General features: G+C 37.7%; 2 protein-coding genes across 2 annotated transcripts; one reads left to right on the forward strand and one right to left on the reverse strand.

Moving 5' to 3' along the window:
* Nucleotides 1-1,530: 1,530 nt before the first annotated feature.
* arglu1b (arginine and glutamate rich 1b) lies at nucleotides 1,531-6,876 on the reverse strand. Its single transcript, XM_057332746.1, has 4 exons — nucleotides 6,236-6,876; nucleotides 5,676-5,901; nucleotides 4,985-5,068; nucleotides 1,531-2,415 (listed from the first exon to the last, which is right to left on the reverse strand). The coding sequence occupies exons 1-4, from the start codon at nucleotides 6,562-6,564 to the stop codon at nucleotides 2,251-2,253; spliced, it is 804 nt and encodes a 267-aa protein (XP_057188729.1). The 5' UTR covers nucleotides 6,565-6,876; the 3' UTR covers nucleotides 1,531-2,250.
* A 4,584-nt stretch (nucleotides 6,877-11,460) lies between these two features.
* en1b (engrailed homeobox 1b) lies at nucleotides 11,461-23,364 on the forward strand. Its single transcript, XM_057332445.1, has 2 exons — nucleotides 11,461-12,253; nucleotides 15,037-23,364. Exons 1-2 carry the CDS (start codon nucleotides 11,761-11,763, stop codon nucleotides 15,354-15,356), a joined length of 813 nt encoding a protein of 270 aa, XP_057188428.1. The 5' UTR covers nucleotides 11,461-11,760; the 3' UTR covers nucleotides 15,357-23,364.
* Nucleotides 23,365-23,782: the final 418 nt, after the last annotated feature.

Here is a 23,782-nt window from a genome sequence, read left to right on the forward strand (position 1 = left end):
GGTATACGCATAGACTGTATTATGGTACACGTTATGGAATCCGTTTTAAATTAAAAAAAAAAATCACACAAGTTCTAAGGGATGGTTATAATGGGAATTGTATTGGTTTAAGTGCAAAATGTTATGGTCTCTTACTGGTAATATGTTGGGTTCTGGCGGGACGTTATCTGGCGGATGGAAACCAACAGAAAACGATTAAATCCCACTGGAATAAGACCTAAACACAACACAAAGGAATTTAGTAAATTTAATAAAACAGTAATGGTATCTGCAACAAAAAACACTAGAATTGCTTGTTTTTTTCTACAGGAATAGTGCGTCTTGGTTAGGTTTTGCATGCAAAAATATAATTCAAAACGCATATATGCGACGTTGTGCGTTTTGCAATAAAATAAACTAATCTTTTATTTGAATATAAACCTGTATGTAAGACTGTAAGAACTCACCCCAAGACTGTAATCCGCTTAGTCGTGTAAGCCTTAAAAAGTCTTATAAATCTGCATTATTCACACGCGTTTCGCCATCCGTTAAATGTCCAAAAAACGCCTTTCCAAAATGTGCATTTTTACTTCAGAGATTAGATAAATATTTCGAAAACAAATCGACTCCACATTTGGTCGATGGCACAGCTTGTTTATTCAACAGTGTGTTTGGACAGTAATCAAAGGGTAAAGCTAACAGGTTAGAGATAATTGGATGATAAGGTGCGAGCGCATTTGCGCTTTCATCGTCTGGTCTGCGCTCGTGCGCGAAACTGGTGTGTATTTGCGCCGTTGGATTTGCGTCAAATTAAGAGAGGTGTTAAAAAAAGACATCAATTATACTGCGGACTGGAAGCATTTAGGTGATTGTAACATCCTGTAAACAAAATGTTACACTTAGTAATGTTATTACGACCAGTTTTACCCCTATGAAAATCAACCATGACTTTACTACAGTACCCATTACTTAACTTTGTTATTAGAAAATTAACCACAAATTTATGGTCTCACTTCAATAAATATGTTGTTTGTTAAAATAATTAGGCTTATGCAAAACAATTAAACTATAACAAAAAGTTGGTAACTTACTACACTTTTACTGTTATAAAACCATGGTTAATTTCCCTAAGAATAGATTTACGCTGTGTCCCAATTCACCAATTCACCTACCTATATTGTGCCCTTAAAAGTCTGTACTTTCTTAGGGGAAAGTATATACATTCAAGTGTGTAGCAAGAGTATTCAACTAATGGGACACACAATCATCAAAATACAACTCCTTGTGTGAGCTTGTTCACTAATTTCATACTCATTCATTCATTATTTATTTCTAAAGCACATTTAAAAACAACCAGGGTTGTTTTTGTTGCATTTAGGGTACTAAATTAGGATACTACAATTTCTGTCATATACAAATATGAATTGGGACACCGGGTTCATGTCAAACAGAACATCTAAATATTTGCATACACATTACCCATTTTTTATATTACAGGTATGCTAAACTTAAGTGAATAAAAACACAATTGTTTGTTAAAACAGACAGATATCAGATACAGGACACATTGATGGATTTATTGGAGATCTCTGGCATATTTGTGATAACCGGGGTCAAACATTTAACCTTAAACAAATCCTGTACATTCTTCAACTCATTCTTTTCTAAAAGCATCGTGCTGTCATGCAACACCCGGGTACCTTTTATTACATCCTCAATCTTATACATAGTGAATGTACAACTATTAAATGTTAAACGATAAAAAGAGGTCACTGTTTGTGTTATAGTTACCATTTAGTTCCAAGAGGACTTTGCAATACAGGAACACAGACTTCAAGATCAGGGCACCACCCTGACCATTTCCCATTCTAAGTACATTATACTATGAACAAACTATTAAAAAAATAAAAATACTTTGATCGAATCGGTCAGGAAAATCAACTCTGGTCTTAAAATGGTGAGACAAGAAACCATAATGCACATTTGGACGAGACAGCAGGTCAGGCCGGTCCTTATTTTGTCCCAATCGTGCAATGAACCAAAAGCACATGTGGTGGACGATCGGAGGTTACCTAGTCAAGAGTCAGTAACAGAAACCAGACAGGTAAAATGGGAAAGAAATTGAAGGGCACATGACAAACTCTATTGTTCCCGTTGTTCTGTGAATTCGAAACACACCACATGAGACCTACGAAGAGGAACTTCCGCGGTACAAATCCCTTGCGTGAAGAGGCGGTCTGGAGAAAGTCTGGAGAAAGCACATTGTTTCCATCACTCCGAGGCCTTGAGAGAAAAAGACAGTTTGGGTCTGGACTTTCCTTTCCCTAAAATCATCTTCTGTTCCTCTTTCTGCTGTCTCTGTCGTTCCTGCTCCAGCTTCATACGCTCCTCGTGGATCTTCCTCTGCTCTTCCACAATTCGTAGCTGATCTTCTGCCTAAAGGACAAAGATGAGGAGAGTCTGTTAGGAGGATCACTAATATTTAATGCTTTGAAATATTCATCAGTCTCACCGTCTCTGAAACATTCAGCTATCAAGAAACAAAGTTGCAGCCAACACTACACATATAAAAGATTACAAAGTCAAACCTGCTTTACACAAGAGATGACCGCAAGACCAAAATAATGTACGGTTAGAAACTAAAATGTTTAAGGTGCTTGAAAAAATATGAAGAAAAATACTAAGAATACTGAGGGAAAGAGAAACATTCACGCGTAATAGCCTCTTCTCACAAGGACAAGACGACAGATTCAATTGTAAACGAGAATTTTCTCACATAGATTATATTCTTGAACGTGACTCTTAATTAATAAATTGTTTATGTTGGTCAATAATTAATATGAAATACTAAAATGTGAATTAGTAATTAATTAACCTCATACATACACATTTGCAATAACTTCAAACATGTTCAAACTATTAATACAGTTTCCATCTCATTCACGACTACAACTAGCAGAAAAACAGTTTTTTTTGTGGTCACCTAATCCATTTTCTTTAAGATAAAATGGTGCTACTACAAATATCGTTGTTCTGTTTGTGTACAGAAGAGATTAAGGGTCAAAGTCATATGGTTAATATATTGAGACCTTCTCTTTTCTTTATTAGCATAAATGGCACACTACATTTATATTTATGCACTTTACATTTATATCTATGAATTTAACATATGTTCTTTCTTATCCAACGCAACTGTCCTCAATCAGTTAAAGGTGCGGTTTGTAACTTTTTTGCAGTAAATATCCAAAAACCACTAGGCCAGTGTTGTATATTTTGTTCAGTTGAGTACTAACAATATCTCCAATGTTTCCAAGTATTTGTAAATCGTGAGAAAATCGTCATTTTAACCAGTGGCACGGGCCGTGTCAATGACGTCATATCCACGTTACCAAAAACACTAGATGGAAAGCCTGCAACCTTCAGCGGAATGCAGGAAAGGAGACTAGAGGCTGTTATATGATTGGCTGAGGTGCCTCACGTGATTCGTGCAAGCCGTTATGCCTTTCCAGACCTTGCATCTCCCTAGAAACACAGTCCCTGCGGCGTTACCCCTCGGTTTCCGATTTTACTGTCGTAGAAACCATGACAACGCAGTCTCGTGGACAAATGTGAACGTATTAGCAAAGAGTATAGATACCAAGAGGCGAAACTCTGGTGCTTTTTGGGAAACAGCACGGCCGCCATTTTGTGGTGAAAATGCTTTATAACTGACATGGTTTCAAGCGAGCCAAGGATTTTGTCATCATGTATTATCATCATTGAGGTTGAATTTCAGCTTTAATGTTTTTTTTTTAACAAAGGAGCTGATATTGCCATCGCGACAGCAATAAGCAGAGTCGCTTTCACCCCAAAATGGTGGAAACCGCAGGGCGCTGGTGTTGCAATGGAACGTTCTATTGAGTTTCGCCTCTTGGCATCTATACTCTTTGGTATTAGTTTGTAGCGTCTATCAAGCGACTATCTTGTTTTGCGCAGTCGTTATGGAGCACGATTATTCTTTACTGTATATCAGACACACTGATCTTGCTTGTGTTCTACTAGACAAGAGAGCATTTGTTTCGATTCCTTTACCTTTACTGATTCCTTTATATGTTTTACTAATTTTATGAATACATCTAATTCATTATAATGAAATAAAACCATGTCATCAAACGCAAAACGTTTAAACCTTTATTACTTTACATCATCCATAAACGTGCGCCCTCTAGTGGCGGATTTTACCAACTGCGCCTTTAATCGGTTTGTGTGAACCTATGACCTTGCCAATGCTAGTACAATGTTCTACCAACCGTACTACAGAAACCTATGCATGGTATGTGCAAAGGTACGTAAAAGTTGTCATATTACATTGACTTCTCGCCTTCAATGTATCATACTGTGATTTTTGGATTATGTTAATGATTACACACATCTTTTAGTCTTTGACCTGGAAAACATTCTTGTTGACCTCGAGTCATTACATTTCTTCCCTAGTTTCAGCCTTCCTTGCTAGCCAGCTCAACCTAGGAATAGTTTCATAACAGTGCTAAAGCCCAGGAACTTAAATTTCCACCACTAGTTCTGCACAGAAGATCACAGAAAAGACATACGTGTTTATTTTTAAATGTAACTAACATTATAATTAAAGGTGCTGTGTGTAATTTTTTAGAGGATCTATTGACAGAAATGCAATATAATATACATAACTATGTCTTCAGAGGTGTTTAAAGACCTTACATAATGAAGCGTTATGTTCTTATTATCTTAGAATGAGCTATTTCTATCTACATACACTGCGGGTCCCCATGCACGTAATTCGCCATGTTTTTTTACAGTAGCCTTAAAAGGACAAACTGCTCTACAGAGCGTTTCCTAAATACGTTCTCTCCTTCAGCAAAGTGTGTCAGCCACCGTGGTGCTTCGAAAGGGGGGTGGAGTGAGCCATTGGTTGCAATTCGCAAACTCACCACTAGATGCAGCTACATTTCAATCACTGGACCTTTAAAGTTATAATTAATAAACATACCAGTTTTGCTTGAGCGTCTGCTATCTTGCGGTTGTTCTCCACCAGAATCTTCTCCAGTTCTTCTCGTTTTGACTTCTCTTCCTCCTGCGAAGATACAAAGATTCAATGGGGTTGTAATAAGAAAAATCACGATGAGTGCAGTACAGTTATACAGTACAACATGAGAAACATACAAATGAAGAAATAATAAATATACAGCCGCTCACCAGGAATGGATAAACCTACAGTAAACTTGTCCTTCACTGACGAATATATGGAGTTCCTAAAGGAGTCAGCGTCAAAACGGAAATCTTTCGTCTTTTTAAATGCAAAACATACACCCGTCAGGAATAGAGACACTGACCTGTGCATCTGATATTTCTCTACTCACAAATGATTCGTCATCTTAGCGGTCAGCCGAGGCACAGAAGCGTGAACAACTTTCATCACTTCTATTCACAAGCAACCGAGAGGGGTAGTGAAGTGTAGGCAACTACATAGACTTACATTAGCAACAAAGGCTCATGGGAGTGAAGGTGTTGTGCGTGTGCTCTTTTCGCTGAACGTCATACCAACCAAAGAGAGGTTTGCAGTCAAACGTTGGTCACAGTTATGTTGAACGTTTTACTTACTGCAGTATGTTCATTTTTGCCTGAAGTATTCCTCACAGAGTTAGGGACGATTCCAACATAACTGGCGTTAGTTCACGTACCTCACGGGCCTTCTGAGCGGCAAACTCTGCATGTCTCTGTCTCTCCAGCTCTTCCAGCAACTGCTTCTCCATGATGCGTTTGGCTTCCTCCACCCGTCGCAACACTTCCCTCTCGATCTCGTCCTTGCGTTTCTCCAGTTCCTCCTCCACACGTTTGGCCACCAGCTCCTCCACACGACGCGCCGTCTCCTCTTCTATCAGCCTCTCTTCTATCTCCTGCTGTCGGCTGAGCAAGGAGATCATAGGGTTGTTTCATTAAGTACCGGTTACTTACATTTCACTTAATGGTTACCTGACTGTGGCATTAATGTTGTGTTAATCAAAAGTACCACAGCAGAGCAACTTAAGCACAACATTTCACCCTATTAGTGGTTGAACGATTCTGAGACATTTTGACACGTAAAAGACTAAAAATGGCTGCTTTAAACACACGGACACCTGCAGAATGACCACTAATGTCCCTTGGGAAGATGAACTAAGAAACACTATAATGTTTTGGCTCAGTGACATATATCACATCTGTGACAGCAAAATTCATCTAACAATCTATGCTCACTTACATTCTCCTCTGCCTCTCCATTTCGGCTTTCTTTTCTTCCTCCTCTTTCTTCTGCTTCTCATCCACAGCGCTCCTCTTACTCAACGCCCTGCCGAACATGTCGATCCTCTCGGGCGGAGACGCGGCTCGTTCCCGCTCCCGACGAGACGTGGCCGTGGTCGATTTGGACCGAGAGCGCGACTCTCTCCTCCGGTTGCGTTTGGAGTCTCGGGACTTCGAGCGTTTCTTCTTGTCTTTGTCCCGGGATCGAGAGCGGCTGCGCTTTTTGTTGTGTTTGCTGCTTTTGGAGTGCTTGGATCGCGACGAGCTGCGACTCCGCGAACGACCCATTTTAAACGCCGGTTCGGTATCGGTAGTGATCGGGAGCTGCTCTCAATGAAGACTTTAATCGCATAGGATGGATGAGTGACTACCGAGGCTTCGCGCAATCAATTGGTCTTCCAAACAAACCTGGAATCGCGCGCTTACGGAATCAAACCAGACTGCATGGCAATGTGGTGCTGAAGATTACGTTCTTATTTATAAGATGGTTATTTGAGACCAACAAGAACGTTTAAACGTACAATTAATCTAGTGTAGTTAAAAAGCAAGATGGAGGAAAACTGATTTTACATCCCAGAATGCAACTTGCTAGTTTTTCGTCTCGTGGTGTGACGTAATTCTGTACCTTTGATTACTGCCCCCAACTGGTTTGGAGCGCAACTACTTGAAATATGTAGGCCTCGCTGCGTTTTCATTTAACTTACAATTAAAGTAACATTTTAAGCATATTTAGTGTTAATAAAATGACGTATATGGGGTGAAATAATGTAATTTAAATGTTTGTGATTTCTGGTGTATAAAATGATGCTTTTTTTAAATGCTTGTGTTATTATGCTTTTTAAAATGATCGTATTTCATATTACAGGCTAATATGACAGGCACTTTATAAAGTCTGTATGTATCTTGAAAAATAACCAAACCTAGAGGCCGTGCCGTGGGGGGAAAAATCTAAAATTTACAGTGTCGAAAATAAAAGTTACAATTTAAATATTTTAAAATTAACGGGTCTTTAATGTCTCTGTTCTCATTCCTTACTGTGGGTTTCTATCAAAAACATACAACTACAGTGACACCTGTTGGTCAAATAAAGCAAGTGCACAACATTACCCAAGCATTAATGGAATCGATCACTCGATCACAAAAATAAATATTCTGTCGCCATTTATTCACCCTCATCATTCGTTTAAAACATGTATATGACTCTCAGTTGAGCATAAAATAAGATATTTTGAGGAATATCTCCGTGGTTCTCTAATAATTCAACATTTGGAAATACATTTAAAGTCACAGGTGGGCAGAGAACATAAAAGCATTACGTGATGTCGTCATTAAGCAGATACAAAAAGTTTTATATTGGATGAAGGACACCGCTGTAATCCTTTTTTCGGGTTACAAAAAATGTAACCGTCAGATCACTCCCTTGACCACAAGGTGGCGCCAGATGATCATTAAAAACCTACAGAACATATTAAAGGTCTGAAAGCGGTCGGAACTTGTGTTTGTTCAGTTTATCGTACTGCTATGTTTTTGCTTTTAAACTGAGCACTTGGAGTTATAGTAAGTCATCATATCGGTTGCACCTGCAGCTGAGTTTTCATGCTGCAACGCTACAAATTGTTAAAATATTTTTAGTAATGTACTTTTTCGTTATTCGTTTTTTTTAACCATCCCTTTTTTATTTATTTACTTTCATTTACTTTATCTTTTAATTAGTCCTCAGCAAGTAATCCCTTAAATGATCTATTTTACCTGGCCAATGTAATTTATTATCTGGCTACTTGAGCTTTTCCTGTCGTGCGCAGAATATCCACGAGGAGGCGTTCGTGTATTTGAAGAAAATAAAACTGCTAAATGGGGTGGGGGAGTACTTACGACAACTTTTGACTATACAGCAGGGTTTTACCTCTGTTTTATCCACATAGGTTACACTAAAGATTAAAATGTAGCTATATATTTAGTAGCGATTATTTACACGTGTAGCCTAGCTTTATAAAGAGAGGTCCACAGTGAAAAATACAAAAATATAATAATAAGTAAACATCTGGTTAAATCAAGTTATTAATTTTCTTTCATAACTTGATTTAAGTAATATTTCTTAAAATAATAATAATTTATATATTTTTACTTTACATAAATCAGATTGTATGTTTGTAAAGCTATTTACTTTTTTTTGCAGTGTCAGATATAGTTGTTGTAGAACCAATTTAATATAGCTTAACAATAAAATTCGTTACACACCGAGATGACTTATTAGAGATCGTGTTAAATATCATTTGATATTAGTTTTGTTGAACCAGTTTCTAAACAGCAGGTGCTGAACTTTGCCTTTAATTTTTTATGGTAAGGAAACACAAAAGCAACATTTCTTGATAGCCGTTAACACGTACTAAACTTATCCAACAGAAGACCATGCAAATCGTAACATCACGTATTTATATGGCTGCTTATTTAAAACATGTTTCTGAACATTTTGCAAGGCAATACAGTGCTCATATTAAATCATTAAGATGAATATTTATTTATAAGAACGTATAAAAACAACTTCTTGAAAAGCTTTTAAAGAAAAATGTCATCTTAAAGAAATATTTGATCTCATCATACGGCTTACAAGAAAAAGGCTATTAATATTTCGACTCATTTCGTTTTGGAGTTTTAAGCTATAACAAACCTCACATATAAGCCAGCTTCAGGTTTTTGTCTCTCACACCTTTTAGTTTTACAAAAATGTATGAATAGAATAAGAATGGTGTCATTATGTAAAATCTAATAGTTGTGGTTAGCCATCTTTGTTGACTTGACAGGTGTTAAAGTTGACTTATTAACTCCAGGATAAATTACCTGAGTCAGCTGGTTACAACTTGTTCGTTGCAACAGTGAAATCTGGTTAAACACTGCGTGGAAATGTCCGTTAGCGAATATTTCTCCTTAAATTGGTTACACGTTTTGTTAGTCTGCTCATATGGATTTAGTTTGTATTATGCTGTGCACTTTCAATTATACAATGTAAAAATGACAAAAACAGTCTTTGACTGTACGTGTTAATTGAAATAGTGAACGCGACTGGCAGTGTTTCACACTAATTCATTTTGTGTGACAAGCTTTACAGCAGTGTATTTTCATATTAATGAAGAAAATTTACGCTTATAGCTAATTGGCTGCAAAAGCCCAACTACTGTTTAAAGCAATCCATAAAACACACCTGAGATGGAAATGGGTTGAAATTCAATGAAGATTAGTGAGACAATCATACACAGGCTAAGCCATTACCTGTCCAAATGCCTGAGGGGGAAATGCGCTTTCAAACGCGTATTGCTAATCACAGGTGTCGTGCCCTTTCCCCATTTTTATATATTGAATGTGATGGTGTTTATCCACTAATATCCCATTGTGCCGTGTACTCCACTCTGTCAGGTTCTCGCCTATTTTATGTAAGGTAATTAAATATCCCATGCGCTACCGTCGCAACAGAGCTATCCGCGACTGAACGATATTTCAAGCTGTCCGTGATGAAATTAAAATAGTTACAACTTCGATTTTTACATGATTTTCGGGACATTTGGAGAAGGGCGTGCGTATTACATTCAATAATACGAGGTGCGGCCCGTTGGCACATTCATCATTCCATTACTGTACCCAATCCAGGTCCGATACGTGAAGGGTAAAATGAATTACCGACGTTAAGTCGTCAATAAAGTCATTTCGGTAAATGGTGTCTCGGATGACTCCGGCATTATTCAACGGGCTTTATCAGCACTGGGGAAATTACGTCGCCTCTGCACCTCGTGTAATACGGCCCTGCTTACCTTGATAAAGCGACCTGCCAGCGGCTAGTGACAGTGCTTTTGACCGCCTTTTATTCACTCGCTAGTGATGAACGCCAAGCTGATCAGGCGGAATGGGCGCTAATTAAAACCTATAAATTATCCTTTGCAGGCCCTCTCAAGACGTCGCATGCGCCCGAGATAAGAGCTGGAGTGCTAATTTACCGCCTGAAAAGGAGCGTGCCTCACAATGGCTACTTGGCTCAAATAGCATATTGATAGTGTCCTAATTAGAAATTTATTAAGTACCCACTCGAGCTCTTCGAATAAAGATTTCAAGCCGACTTGTTTTATATGAGTAAATGCTGCGTGCACTAAAGCACGTTTTTGGGCTAATTATTATTATTACAAACGTTTTGTGTGCGCTCGTCCTAATTTCTGGGTCTGTTTTTTTCCAGTCATAATTGGTGAAAAGGAATTGTAACCTTTGCTTGAGTCATTTTGGGTGTTTTTGCTACGACGATGACGTTCAAACAATTAGTTAAACAACATTCGTCTCTCCTGCGCAGCATCTGAAGGCCGTGCAGAGACAAGAAAATCGAGAGACAGAAAATAGAGTAAACCAATTTTGTGGTAATGTGGCTCTCGTTGGTTATTAGATCACTGTATTATTTAAGAACAACAAAAGAACAAAAGTCTGCTTTTTGATTTTTGTATTGTTACGGCAATGTCAAGGTTGGAGGAAAATGCTGAAAACAAGCATCCACTAACGCTGTTACATACTTACTGTTTTTATCACCTGTTATATAGTTTTGTTAAATATTCCATTTCATTTCTTTTTGTTAGGTAACCTTTACTGTTATACATAATCTATTGTGTTTGCTAAATATTCTATTCTATCCAATTCTTCTATTCTATTCTCGTTTAGTTATAAAACACACAGCAATTCCAATAACAGGCATGACTATTTGAAATTCCACTGTATTGAAAACATTATGTTTCTAGACGACATGGTAGTTTCAATTATGCCAAGAGAATTGATCATTTAATTTCAATTGAATCCTCGCCTCTATTTTGCTGTCTTTTACTCTGCTTGTTTCCCACTATATACACTATAATCTTAGAAAAGAAGTATTCTCGACATTATAACGTTTATCTTAGGCAAAAATGTCCTTTGGCTGCAATGTCAGGTGTTCTTTGTCAAAATACCACGCAGATCCAGAAACATCCAGCCCTCATTAGACTGTATTTAATGTTCGCCAGCTTATTTGGTGTTGGAAATATGTGGTATTCTTCATTTGCATAAGATCGTAAAATTCTATTGGACATCCTCTGCCTGTGACATTGAGGATGTTGGCAGTCCATTGGTTCATTGCACGTGTGTCTTACTCACGTGCTTCCGGTCGAGGAAAAAAGTATGCGAGGGGCACAGTGATTTTAGAAAGAGTTTGGGAAGCGCGAGCTGTCACACGGGGCGGCGAGTCTGGGATCGCGGAGCATCGCGCGATGTATCGTCTGACGTGAACAACGGGCTTTTGACACTTGAAACGCCTCGATCGCGGAAAACATTCCGATGGTATGACAGTCGGTTTTCATAAGGTATTTCGTATACCTTTTAAAATAACCTTATAGACTGTGTTCTTGTTTGTCGTCATTATCCGTATACCGCGCGTTGCAACAAGTGGATTTTCGGTGCGCAAAACGCGATCCGGTTGTCTCAGTCATGGAGGATCAAAACAGTCGTGATTCGACCGAGTCCGAGAGCGTGTCTCTATCACCCAATATACCATCTCCTCCGATTTTACCTCACCAGGCAGCGCAGCAGGTCCACAGAACCACGAACTTTTTCATCGACAATATCCTAAGGCCAGACTTTGGTTGCAAGAAAGATCTTGGGAATAGAGACCGGGCGCAAACCTCGGGTCGGGAGAACGTTAACCCTATGGTGATAAGGCCGTCGCTTAATAGCAACCTTTGCCAGGATTCAAACTGTAGCAGTGACAGCACTTCTTCGTCCTCGTCGTCTTCGCCATCCTCAAAGCAGGCTCCGTCAAAGCTTGTCGAAGGAAATGGAACTAGCACGCAAAGGTACGCGGAGAATACGACGGTAATGGTGGTGAACGCTAACAGTGGGACTCCGCCAAATAAAGAATCCCAGCCTTTACTCTGGCCTGCCTGGGTGTACTGCACCAGGTACTCGGACAGACCTTCATCTGGTAAGGCGCTAGTTTCTTAATTTAATTGTATGGCCAGTATGTTCAGTTTGACACATTGGTAGGCTATAGGCTACTGCACATTTAAAACTTTTCGAAGGCGCATCGTGGTATGCCACTCTATAATTTGGCACATTTTTTGGTAATGCACCTCGTCTTTTTTCATTTCGAAACATGAGCGGATAATTGTCTCGGCCGTAGACTTAACGGAAAGCAAACTTCTTAACATAATTCATTTCTGATGGAAAAAAATAATGTAGAGCCATTGTTGGGCGCGCAAACATTTGAACCTTTGCGTAATTCCGTACGAGCTTTGACTTCAGGCTAATTGTGCAAATAATGACACTAAAACAATAATAAACCAAATAGTGATAATAATAATAATAATTATTATTATTATTATTAAAACTAGCACAGTACTGGTATTATAGTTAAAAGGATCTAATGTATCATTCACTTTTTGGCGTTGTGGCTTGTTGTTGTAGCCTCATCATTATGTATATTATTTTTATACTCTTACTTTATCAGTTTATTCGTGTTTATGTAATTTCGTATTTGTATTTTTATTCAGCACTTGATTAAGGAAAAAGACAAAACGCGAAGTCTGGCTGTGGCGTCATCATGACGTTATTCGTTATGCTGTTTGCAGTCACTAATGAGCATAGCATAGTTGCAGGTCTTTTCATGGTCATATTTTTAAAAGGGCAAAATTAGATTATTTCTTAGATTAGATGATGTTGCCAATTCCCCCTATGTAAATATCCTAAAGTCACTATTAACACGTGCTGTTTTTACCTGATCCCATTCAACCCACTATACTTTAAGGCCAGTCAGGAAAAGTCAGACGTATTAAATAATTTATTTGACTTCAATAAAACCTGTTAATTCAGATTGGTCGTTTGAAGTGTATTTTAGGCTAACAGACACACTTTGTACAGTGCACACCTGACATAAAGTCAGCTGGGGTGTTGGAAAAGATGCTTTGATTGACTTCACTGATTGACTTACTGATTGAGCTATCAGACACTGGACTTTCACAGACAGCAAGCAGAATTTCGATCAACCGAGTTCAGTTTCCTGAAGGGAAGACGTTCTCTTGTTCTCTTCAGTCCATGATTGTTAATGCAGATTTTTTTTGACGTGCGTGTGATATATTTGCTTAACATAAATGTACTAGTATTTAGTATTTATACCATGCACGTGCAACTGCAAGTGCACGGTTGTCACACGAGCTGCATTATGAACTGTTAGCAATGGAGCAAAGCGAAAGTCAATGTACAAAAGGTAATGTGATAATGGTTGGATAATTTGTACATATAACATTTTTGTATGACATAAAAATACGTATGTTTAGATGCGTAAAACTAGGATTTATTTGTTTTGTTTTCTCGCTTATATTTAGCCATTACTCTGCATGCTTTAATAAATCATAACACGTTATCTTAACATTTGTCTTTTAGATAAAACCAAGTTTATGTAATTTAAAAGCATTAACAATTAAATGTTGTATCAAATCTAACTTTATCACTTCTGTATTGCATCAGCATATATTTCTTAATATAATCAAATGCATGCATGTTTTATAGTAAGGAGGCTATGTAACAGCAGATGCTGACTGATCTATCGATTTCTTCCTGTGTGACTGACAGTAACGAGGTGATTTTAAACTAGATACTCATGTTGGTGAAGCGGTGAAATGCTGGTGTGTAGGCATGTTGTCACTAGTGTCTTGGACACTACCATGAATATGTAACGCACAGCAATCCTGTCAGAGATGAGTCTGGACGCTGTATGCTTGCTTAAAAATGAATAAGAGCTTTTTTTGAGAATAAGCAGACCCAGACAAAGCCCCATTCGGCTCACCCGCTATATTCGGTGGGTGTGACCTCAAGAGATAATCGAGGACTGAGGCCTAGTTTTCTGTTAAGCAGGAGCATAAGAGCCCACGATTTGCTAAGGAATAAATGATGTAAACATTTTAAGCAACTTAAATATCTTAAAGAGGGTTCTTTTTATCAAAGCACCACAATGTCTTTCTATGACAAAAAAAATCATTATTTACTTAATTATTTATTATATCTACTATTGTAAACTGTACGAATTGTAGCATACTACAATATATTAATTATATATTTACTATACTATAGTGTAGTAAAATTACTGCAGCATACAAAAGTATTCTTTAATATGAACTAGCAAAGTTATTAGGTATACTATAGTATTTACTAGTAAGGTTAAAAAACAAAGTTTACAATAGTAAATACTACAGTATAATTTTGAAGCATTTACCCCCCCCAAAAACGAAATATTTTTTTACCATTTTAATATTTTGTTTTCCAGCCTTGTGTAAATGTCACGCAACCCACCCCGATTTACCATGGTTTAACTAACCATAATATATGTAGTAAAAGGTAATGCAATTAATTAAAAAAGATGGTTACTATAGACTTTTACAAGAACCATGGTCATTTTTAGCATATATGTATTTAAAATACACGTGTGTGTGATCAATGGGAAATTATTCTCATTTCAAACACGTTTACTATTGCTTATTCATCAATGTTAGAGAGCGCTGCATGATGCATTGCAGTATTAATTCTGATTTAAAGAACCGCGGACAAAGTGCAGGGACAGGCCCTGATGCGTTAACATCGCATTAATCGTTTTACTCAATCTGTCAAGGTTATTGCGTAAAAGGCGTTCTCTGTCGGATCAGGTGTGCATATCAGGTGTTCGTATTGCTTCATGATATTTATGTCTTCGTTTTATTGTTGTTTCTACACTAGGCCCAAGGACACGAAAATTGAAAAAGAAGAAAAGCGAAAAGGAAGACAAGCGACCGAGAACCGCTTTCACGGCCGAGCAGCTACAGAGACTGAAAGCCGAGTTTCAGGCCAATCGGTACATAACGGAGCAGCGGAGACAGTCGCTGGCCCAGGAACTTAACCTCAACGAATCGCAAATCAAAATCTGGTTCCAAAACAAGAGGGCCAAAATCAAAAAGGCTACTGGTTATAAGAACGGCCTCGCTCTTCAGCTCATGGCTCAAGGACTCTACAACCATTCCACGACCACAGTTCAAGATGAAAATAATGAAAGCGAGTGAAAAACGGCCCGGTTTCTATTTTAAAATGGGCCACGGACGCTGATCTGAGAAGTGATTTTTTTTGTTCTTTCATATTTTGTATGAATCAAATGAAAAGGAGATTCTTCGAATTCTGCGAATTGAAGATGCGCTATTTAAACACATTTCTGTTTATTAAACGTATATGGACATGCATCTAAATACAAACACTATGAAAATTTATATATAGCCAATACTGTAAGATGTGTATATTTAATTACAGGCAAGGGGATGTCTATATTGCTCCTTACCTGCTGAATATTTCTAACGTTTCTCTCCTTCCCCAATGTGGTTGCTCACCGTTCCAGTAGGCCTAGTGTCAGGCTTGTTAGTTTTTGTGATAGCCCTGTCTCTTAAACCCCGTATCTCACAGTTCTTCAAATGCGTGACTGAACCAACGCTTCAAGCCAAAGATTTTAATATGTTCAGATTATGTTGTCTGAAATAAAAAGGTAGAATATGCCATTGTTTTTTTCCTAGTCTACAAACTCTCAGCATATAATTACTTAATCTGTAGCTATTTAAACGCTACGATGGCTTGTCGTTCTCTCAACCCCCTAAGAGATTTTTTAAAATAAATGTATTACAAAACAATTTCTACGCTACAGTTACTCTATTTTTAAATGAGACATTTGGATTGTGATTACACTTTAAATGCGAAATATGCTTTGCGTGGCCTATATATACAAATAAAATGTTATTATTTTACGACACCTGGTATTATGATGAAAGAATTCTTAGAATCAGATTCTTTTATCTTCACATTAATTATCAGATCTAGAATGTACTCTTTTGTTTAGAAATAATATAAAGATACGGTCCTCCGGTATACGGGCATTTTTGAAAACTATTAATATTATTAATAAAAATGGCTATTAAAAAAAAGAAATTCTTTGCAGTATTACGTGTTTTGAAATTAGTTTTTTCTACTTATTATTCAATCATGTCTGAGAGTATAACAAATTCCCAAAATAATACCTTGACTGCACAAGCATTCGTTTTCTATGACGCCAGCTATTGAATTAAGGCAAATAATTATGGTAGAGGCTCGTACATATATTAATCTTATTGTTGTGAATATTATAATTAATTTAATATAAGACGAGATAAAATGTGGCGTTTGCACGAATCACGGAGTCAGTAGCTACTTGACGGACAGGGTTTAGAATTTTACAGGCGTCAAAACATGTATACCTTCAAAATTTGAATTAACACATCTCGTGTTTAATTACAAATAATTTTAATAGACTTGAGTGAATGTTAACAACAAGCCATGAAAATAGTTTTCTCATATTGCCGCCACACGTATTACTGACGCCCAGCGATGACAGCAGTGGTGCAAAGAGACGATCACAGCCTTTGCTAAGCCTACTGATAGAAGTGTCTTTTTGCAGTGTGTGTGTGTGGAGGCCGTGTCTAGGGATCAAAGTGCAGATTTAGGAAACTTTCCCAGCGGGGTTAAAAGGTCAAGTTAAGCAATCAAAACAAAACCAGGGGTATTCTTGAACACTCCGTCGCTCCGCATATTTAATTATTGTTTTAACACAACACATGTTTTAAAACATTAAGGCCAACGCAAGCAATAAAGGGATTTTCAATAATAGTTGTTGTCATAATCTAAATTGTGAACATTCTTATTAACGTATTTGTAGGAATATCCCTATCGCCATTAAAACTTTGCAATTTAATACCAGTGTTTTAAATGCGTAACTATTACAAGAAAAATACTAGATTGTTAAGATCACATTATAGGGGCTTATTTAATAACACATTATTGTGTTATTTATATTTTATGCATTTATATTTAGAAATGTGTGGACAACGGTCTTAGAGGCATTAATATAGCATTAATAGAAAATGCGCTCATGCGGATTTTGTTTAAACGAGACTATAGGCCTGCGTCTATTTAAATTACAACATTTTGTTGGGGGTTGTTATTATTTTAGGTAATCCTTTTTGTGTTTACCATATAGATATAAAAATGAATTATAAATCAATCAGAAAGTGTCAGTTAACAAATAAAAAAGAAAATTATCTCTCATTAGACAATCGAAAATAAAAGAAAAAGTATTTGCAGCTCAACACTCGGATTTCATTGCTATAGGATTTAATCCTCAAACCTTTTTTCATCCTCACCGGTTATACTTAAACTTGCTTGAAAATAGTTTCAGGCACGACTGATAGTTTAAAAATCGAGTTCTTAAATATTAACAATTTCTACACGCTGTTAATGATGTGAGGTTTGTGTGTGAGCTTAATGTTGTCAAAAGCCTGGATGAAATGGATGAGAACCTGTTTAGTGCATAGTGATAGTGTGCTTTTTTCATTATAGCGTATATTTTGCAAAGAAAATATGGGAAGATTACATTCATTTCAACAAAATCTAATTACATAAATGTTAAAATGACAAATGTAAATATAGGCTACTGTGTATTCTTACTATAAAGAAAAACACGGATCACTATGACGTAAAATTATTTCAATTAATAAATATACCGTCATTCCCTGTGGAATGTGGTTTTGTCACCCGTAGGCAGCTTTTATGTTTAATTATTCGAACTGCTGCGTATTCAGTGGATTTAATAAGCACACTCACATACAGAGCACCATACACCTGTACATTAAATATTAATTGGCATAAACCGCTTGACATTACTTATTTAAACAGATGAGGACAAAGGGATTATTTCATTACAATTAGTCCAACATTTATTATATGAAATTAATTTGCTTTCGTATGGACGAGCCAATCCCTCGTGTTTTCTTGTCGCGTGGCAACCTGTAAATTTAATAAAAGCCTGCAATAATGGCGTTATAGGGCTTTTTAAAACATTCATCTTGAGGTGTTGATGCGGGCGTCCCAGTTGTATAATAAAGGACAAATCGGATATGCAAACAAGAAACTTTAATACGAAAAGCAACAACAAAACGTGATATTTAATGTGCTGTTTTATATTTTATTTACGGAGCATTTCCATCAATATGGCGCTATAAATATGGTGGAGTAAATATGTAGTAAAATGCATGAATGCATATAATTTTCAGGGCAAATAACATTTTACGACACAAAAGAAAAGTGAATGTTTTATTTCAGGTTGGTTGGAATAATTGCGTCCATAAGGATTAATTGTTTATTTTTGTATTGATCTTGATAGGGTTCATATAAATATGTTATTATATGATAAAAATATGTTACAATAGGATACATTTATCAATACACATAAAATCTATCGGAACAACGTCGCTGCTTGACATTATGCCATCTCCCTGCAAAAAAACAAACACATATCAAACCCAAAACGGCCCACAATCCGTTCAGCAGGTGCATCAGTAAAGCAAAACACAGCTGTGACCGGCGCGTGCTCAGTACACTGTGCCCTACAGCTACCATACAACATATTTAATATATATGCAAATGAAAGCAATAAAAGAATATATGTAAATTGCCTACGTTTAAGCAGGGCTGTGAACGAAATACCACAAACTTACAAGGTAGGCCTACTTATAAAGGTGTGTGAACTACACTCCCCTTTTAATGAAAAAAGAGGAAGAGAGAACCTGATTTCATTTCCCAAGTGGTGCACTTCAGAGAAAGTTAAAAGGCGAAGGCCGTGACAGCGAGGGTGGGGACAGAAAAAGTTTGCAGCAAATTTCACAGCCTCGCTTGGTTGTCTTCGTTTGTGCCCTCGCTGACCAGAGGCATATGTGCACCATTGATCAAAGCACAGCGGAAGAGGCCAGTGACCCTGAATGGGACTAAAGGATGCAAATATAGGAACTAAGTGATTGGTAATCCTATTAGAACATGCTGTGGGTGGGGGCCAGCGGTTCGAGGGCTATTCGCGTCACAACACTGCCAGCCACCGATGCGTATTGCATACGCATAGACAACATGTGCTTCCGTGCACGCGTGCAGAGGCATGGACGCTTATCACAACCCTGCACTGTCATACTGCTTAACTGATTTAATTCCTACGACTTTACTTTAGTTCAGGGACCATGCATTTCCGAGAGGAGTCACGCATTTATAAAATAAAGCAAATCAGAAATAAGTACAATTCATTTTTGAATACAAACACATACAAATAAAATCTAAATACAGTATACAAGTGATTTTGTGGATTTTATCACTACCGGACAATTTGGAGCAGAATGGGGAAACGCTCTGCAGTGTTGTCCAAGAAGTTTCTTTGTGAGGTTAAACGTCATGGTCTTCTCTCGTTCTCAGAGCAGGCCTTCAAAATCCATGTCCTATTCTAAACCTGTTCCCTCCCTTCCTTCAAGGTCCACATCACTTGAGATTTTGGTGTTGAAAAAGTGTGACAAATGTATACAGAAGCAATACTGGTGGGGCTATCCAACAAAGGGTGGCATTGAATGTCAACCACCCAATGCGCCAGGGTAGGCATTAGGACCACTGGGAGGGCAGCCACCAATGTGGAGCAGAGAAATGAACATTACACGCTGGATACCACCGAATATCTCCACACACCCCCAACTGGTCAGCTGCACAAAGACAGCCATATACACTGCTGCAGCAAGCAAAATAAATAATACTGTAATATACAAAAGATAAAATCTGATAACGGATGCACAGCTTGATCTCCGTTCCTGATTCAACCATTGCTTAATATCTAATAACAAAAAATCTTGTCGCTGGAGAAATGTATAATGGGTGCTTTTGTCTACCCTATTATTACGGGGTCCTATTATTTGGTCCTTATTTCCTATTACGCTGCATGCAATATTTGTGAAATAACCAAAAATATGCGTTTTAATAATGCATGATTATTATTTGTTTCAATTTATATTATATTATAAATACAATATTATTATTATCATTACAAATAAACCACAAATAGCCTAAACTGCATGTCTCCCGGCAAGCACGGACTTTGGCCTACGCGTAAAGGCTTCGAAAATTGGCGAATATTCAAAATTCACACAAATCTTTACAAGTTCTACAGTAATTGTTTTACAATTGAGAAGACTCGTAACTCTTAACGTCTGCGATAAAAAAATATTTATCCTACAGATATTTCAGATAATGTAATTTTTTCTATTTATTCAGTAGGCCTAAATATACATGTTACGTTCAATAAACTGCTTACAAGTTAATGTTGTAATTTATCGATTAGTATCTGGACTGAAATTTTTGGACGTATTGTCAGTTCTGCGTTTAGAATCGAAAGTGAAAAATTGCGATAGCGCGCGGCCAAGATCCCACCAAGACACTTAGGTCCTAAAAGTTATGCAACCCATTTTGAGCTATAAGTGTGGATTACCTCGTTACAGAAAAATATTTTATTAATGTTGTTGCTATCTTTATGGGGGGAAACATTTTCATTCTAATAGCGTCACACAGCAAAAAACACATCTGCCGTTATGAAATAATTGCAGGCAGTCCTATAGATTTCAGCGCGTGCTATAAACTACTTCGGGTTTGCAGTGATCCACGACATCCTGTTCAATAACCCATGTAACCTACTGTTAGCCTAATCTGAGGGATATCCGATGCCGCAGTCAAAACTTTTCCATAAACAAATTGTTCGTTTTCTCGCACCATTATAAACGGAATATGTGCTAGGAAGAGGAGTTGACAAGAATTATAATTACAAACAGAAGGGGCCCTATCGCGGGACAGCAGTGGGTGTTCACTCCGTCCACAATGGCATCTGCTGCGCAGATTTTTCAGGGCCCGTCCCTGTCAGGGCGCTTTTTTATATAATGAAGGTATACGCGCAAAAAGAACAAAGAGGGAGACACCTGGCTTCATCATATGCGATGGGTGGTCAAGAGCCTCTCACATGTGGTATTACTTAAGCGTCTCCTGCAGCAGACGCACACGGACAGACTGGGCCTTCCGCGATGCGCGCTCTCGCATTAGCGGCTTCGCTTTCACCGGCGGCCTTGCACTTCAAAAGCCGGGAAAATCTCGAAATCTCCTCCTCGGTCTCTCATCGCCGGCTGTACAGTCCCGAGGTGGCGAGAGGTGAGCCGGAGAGCAGTTCGTCATATTCAATTAGCGCACGGCTGTCACGGCATCTCCAAACCGGCCCTGATGTCATTCCCCAGGAGAGAGGATGAACGATTGTCCCACCGTTGAGATGAGCAGATTCTGGGAAACAAATAAGAATAGAGCACTACAGACTTAACGACAGTGTTACAGAAAGGGATACTAAAGCAAGAAAAGCAAATGTTTTACATGGGATGCACACTTCAGTTTGTGCATGAAATCGATTAATTATTTCCATAAAATTATACAGTTGAAATGAAAAAGCTATTTAAAACAATTCACTTAAGCACATTTAAATGCTTTTTAAATGGACAAATTCTCTATTTCAAATAACATATTATCAACTCATAGCAGGCGTAACAATAAACTCTGCATTAAATAGTTTGCATTAATGTCTAAATGTGTTGCCATTTTAATTATTGCTATTAGATATATTAATGACATTACAATTATGGCTGATTTTGTAGGTCAAAGGTCATGCAGGTTAGCTTTTGCTAATGGCACAAGTTTCTTTATGTCCTTGCCTGTTGTTTATCATTTACTTAAGGCTCTTGGCTTTTGCTTAGTAGTAAAAACTGTTAAAAGTGGAAAACGCAGGAAAACGCAGGTCAACGCATCTTTTTGTATCATAAGCCCATAAAGTCCTGTTGAGGGGCTACTTTTCCCTCACCTAAAATCCGTATGATAATCTGTTATGGCACCAGCCCGTTCCACAGCTTCATGATTTACGGTTTTGCATCAGCCCTTAGCCCTCCTGCACAGCGAAGTTAAATGACCCGAAAATAACATTAATATGTACCAGGGCCTGATGGAGTACCGTACAGGAGGGGTGGTCTGCGGCGTCGGCTTTCACCCATAGGAATATAAACTTGAGCGTCTGAATGGGTCATAGGGCGATGTCAGCCGAAGCGCAAAGTCGACAGAAGAGATGAGAGGTGGAAAGCCATCAACCAGTGTAATAATGATCTCATTTTAAATACAAAAACAAACAGTTGAATGAACAATTGGATGATGATTATAAAACTCAATATCAAAACTCCCTATTATTGACAGAGATTCATACATTTAAATAAAAATATAGAATGTATAAACATAGACTATGCAGTTTTCTTAAAAGTAACAGTTTTCCAGGCTATAATTACATAATTTGGGGTAGGGGTGACTTTCAACTTCAAATGAACAAATGAAGAATACAAATACAGCAAAAGAATAAATGATTAAATAAAAATAACACATTATCTTTCACCACATCAGCTGACTTAAGCCATATTTACACTGCAAATGTGGCACAGAAGGTGCATCTGCGTGCATATTGGCTGGCTTTTATACAGCACTGCCATTACACAGTGCCTGCTCAAATTTGGAGTAAAGACAACTTCAGTAAGTCTCACTTATTTATTGTTTGAAACATAACAGATAATGTAAACATAAAAAAGGAGTCAAAAAGTGACAAGAGACAAAAAGTGAATGTATAAAAAGTTATTAAGCAAAGTATTTATTTTATATTGTACTTTAAATATTTTATGAATATTAGTTGAATCTTGAGAACATACATTATGTTTACTTAAAAAATGTAACAAATCAAATATTTTTCATTTATAATATTTATCAATATCATATTTATAAGTGTTGGAGTAGCGTTGTTTACGTCTTCCAAAGTGGTATAAAAAGCATTTCCCGTCCTTACAGGGACTGTAAACATTAAACTGGGATCTTGCTTAAAAATTTGAGCTAATGTCTCGTTCAAGGTCCGATCAGCATCCTTTCAGTTACCACTACACTACATGACATCACTCACTCACTCAATTTCCAGGTTTGCATAGCATTAAGCGTGAAGAAGCTCTTACACACACAGCCGGCGAGTTGTGTGGTCCGAAGGGTACTATCCCATTCCTCTCTCTTTGTCTTGTGTGTAAGCTCACTCTGTGTCTGGCAAAAAAAAAACACACATTATAGAAACAACTGTTCAGTGCGAGTAAATCATTTTATGGATGTTCAGGAAGTTTGCATAGGGATCAGGGTGGGATGGCTGGCTGGGCTAGCACAGAGTGGGTAATACGCAGGAATGCATAAAGGTTTATCAGACTTAAGGCAGATCTGTCCCATGAAAACAGGTGCCGGGGAAGGAGACACCTGTAGTCCACCCCTGAAAAAGTCCTATTCGGGCACATTATTTTAAAAGTTAAAGGTGCTGTGTGTAATTTTTTGGAGGATCTATCAACAGAAATGCAATATAATATACATTACTATGTCTTCAGAGGTGTATAAAGAGCTTACATAATGAAGTGTTATGTTTTTATTACCTTAGAATGAGCTATCTCTATCTACACACAGCGCGGGTCCCCATGGAATTCGCCATGTTGTTTCTACAGTAGCCCTAAAGGGACAAACT

The sequence above is a fragment of the Triplophysa rosa genome, linkage group LG4 (genome assembly GCF_024868665.1).
Source record: "Triplophysa rosa linkage group LG4, Trosa_1v2, whole genome shotgun sequence".
Taxonomy (NCBI): domain Eukaryota; kingdom Metazoa; phylum Chordata; class Actinopteri; order Cypriniformes; family Nemacheilidae; genus Triplophysa; species Triplophysa rosa.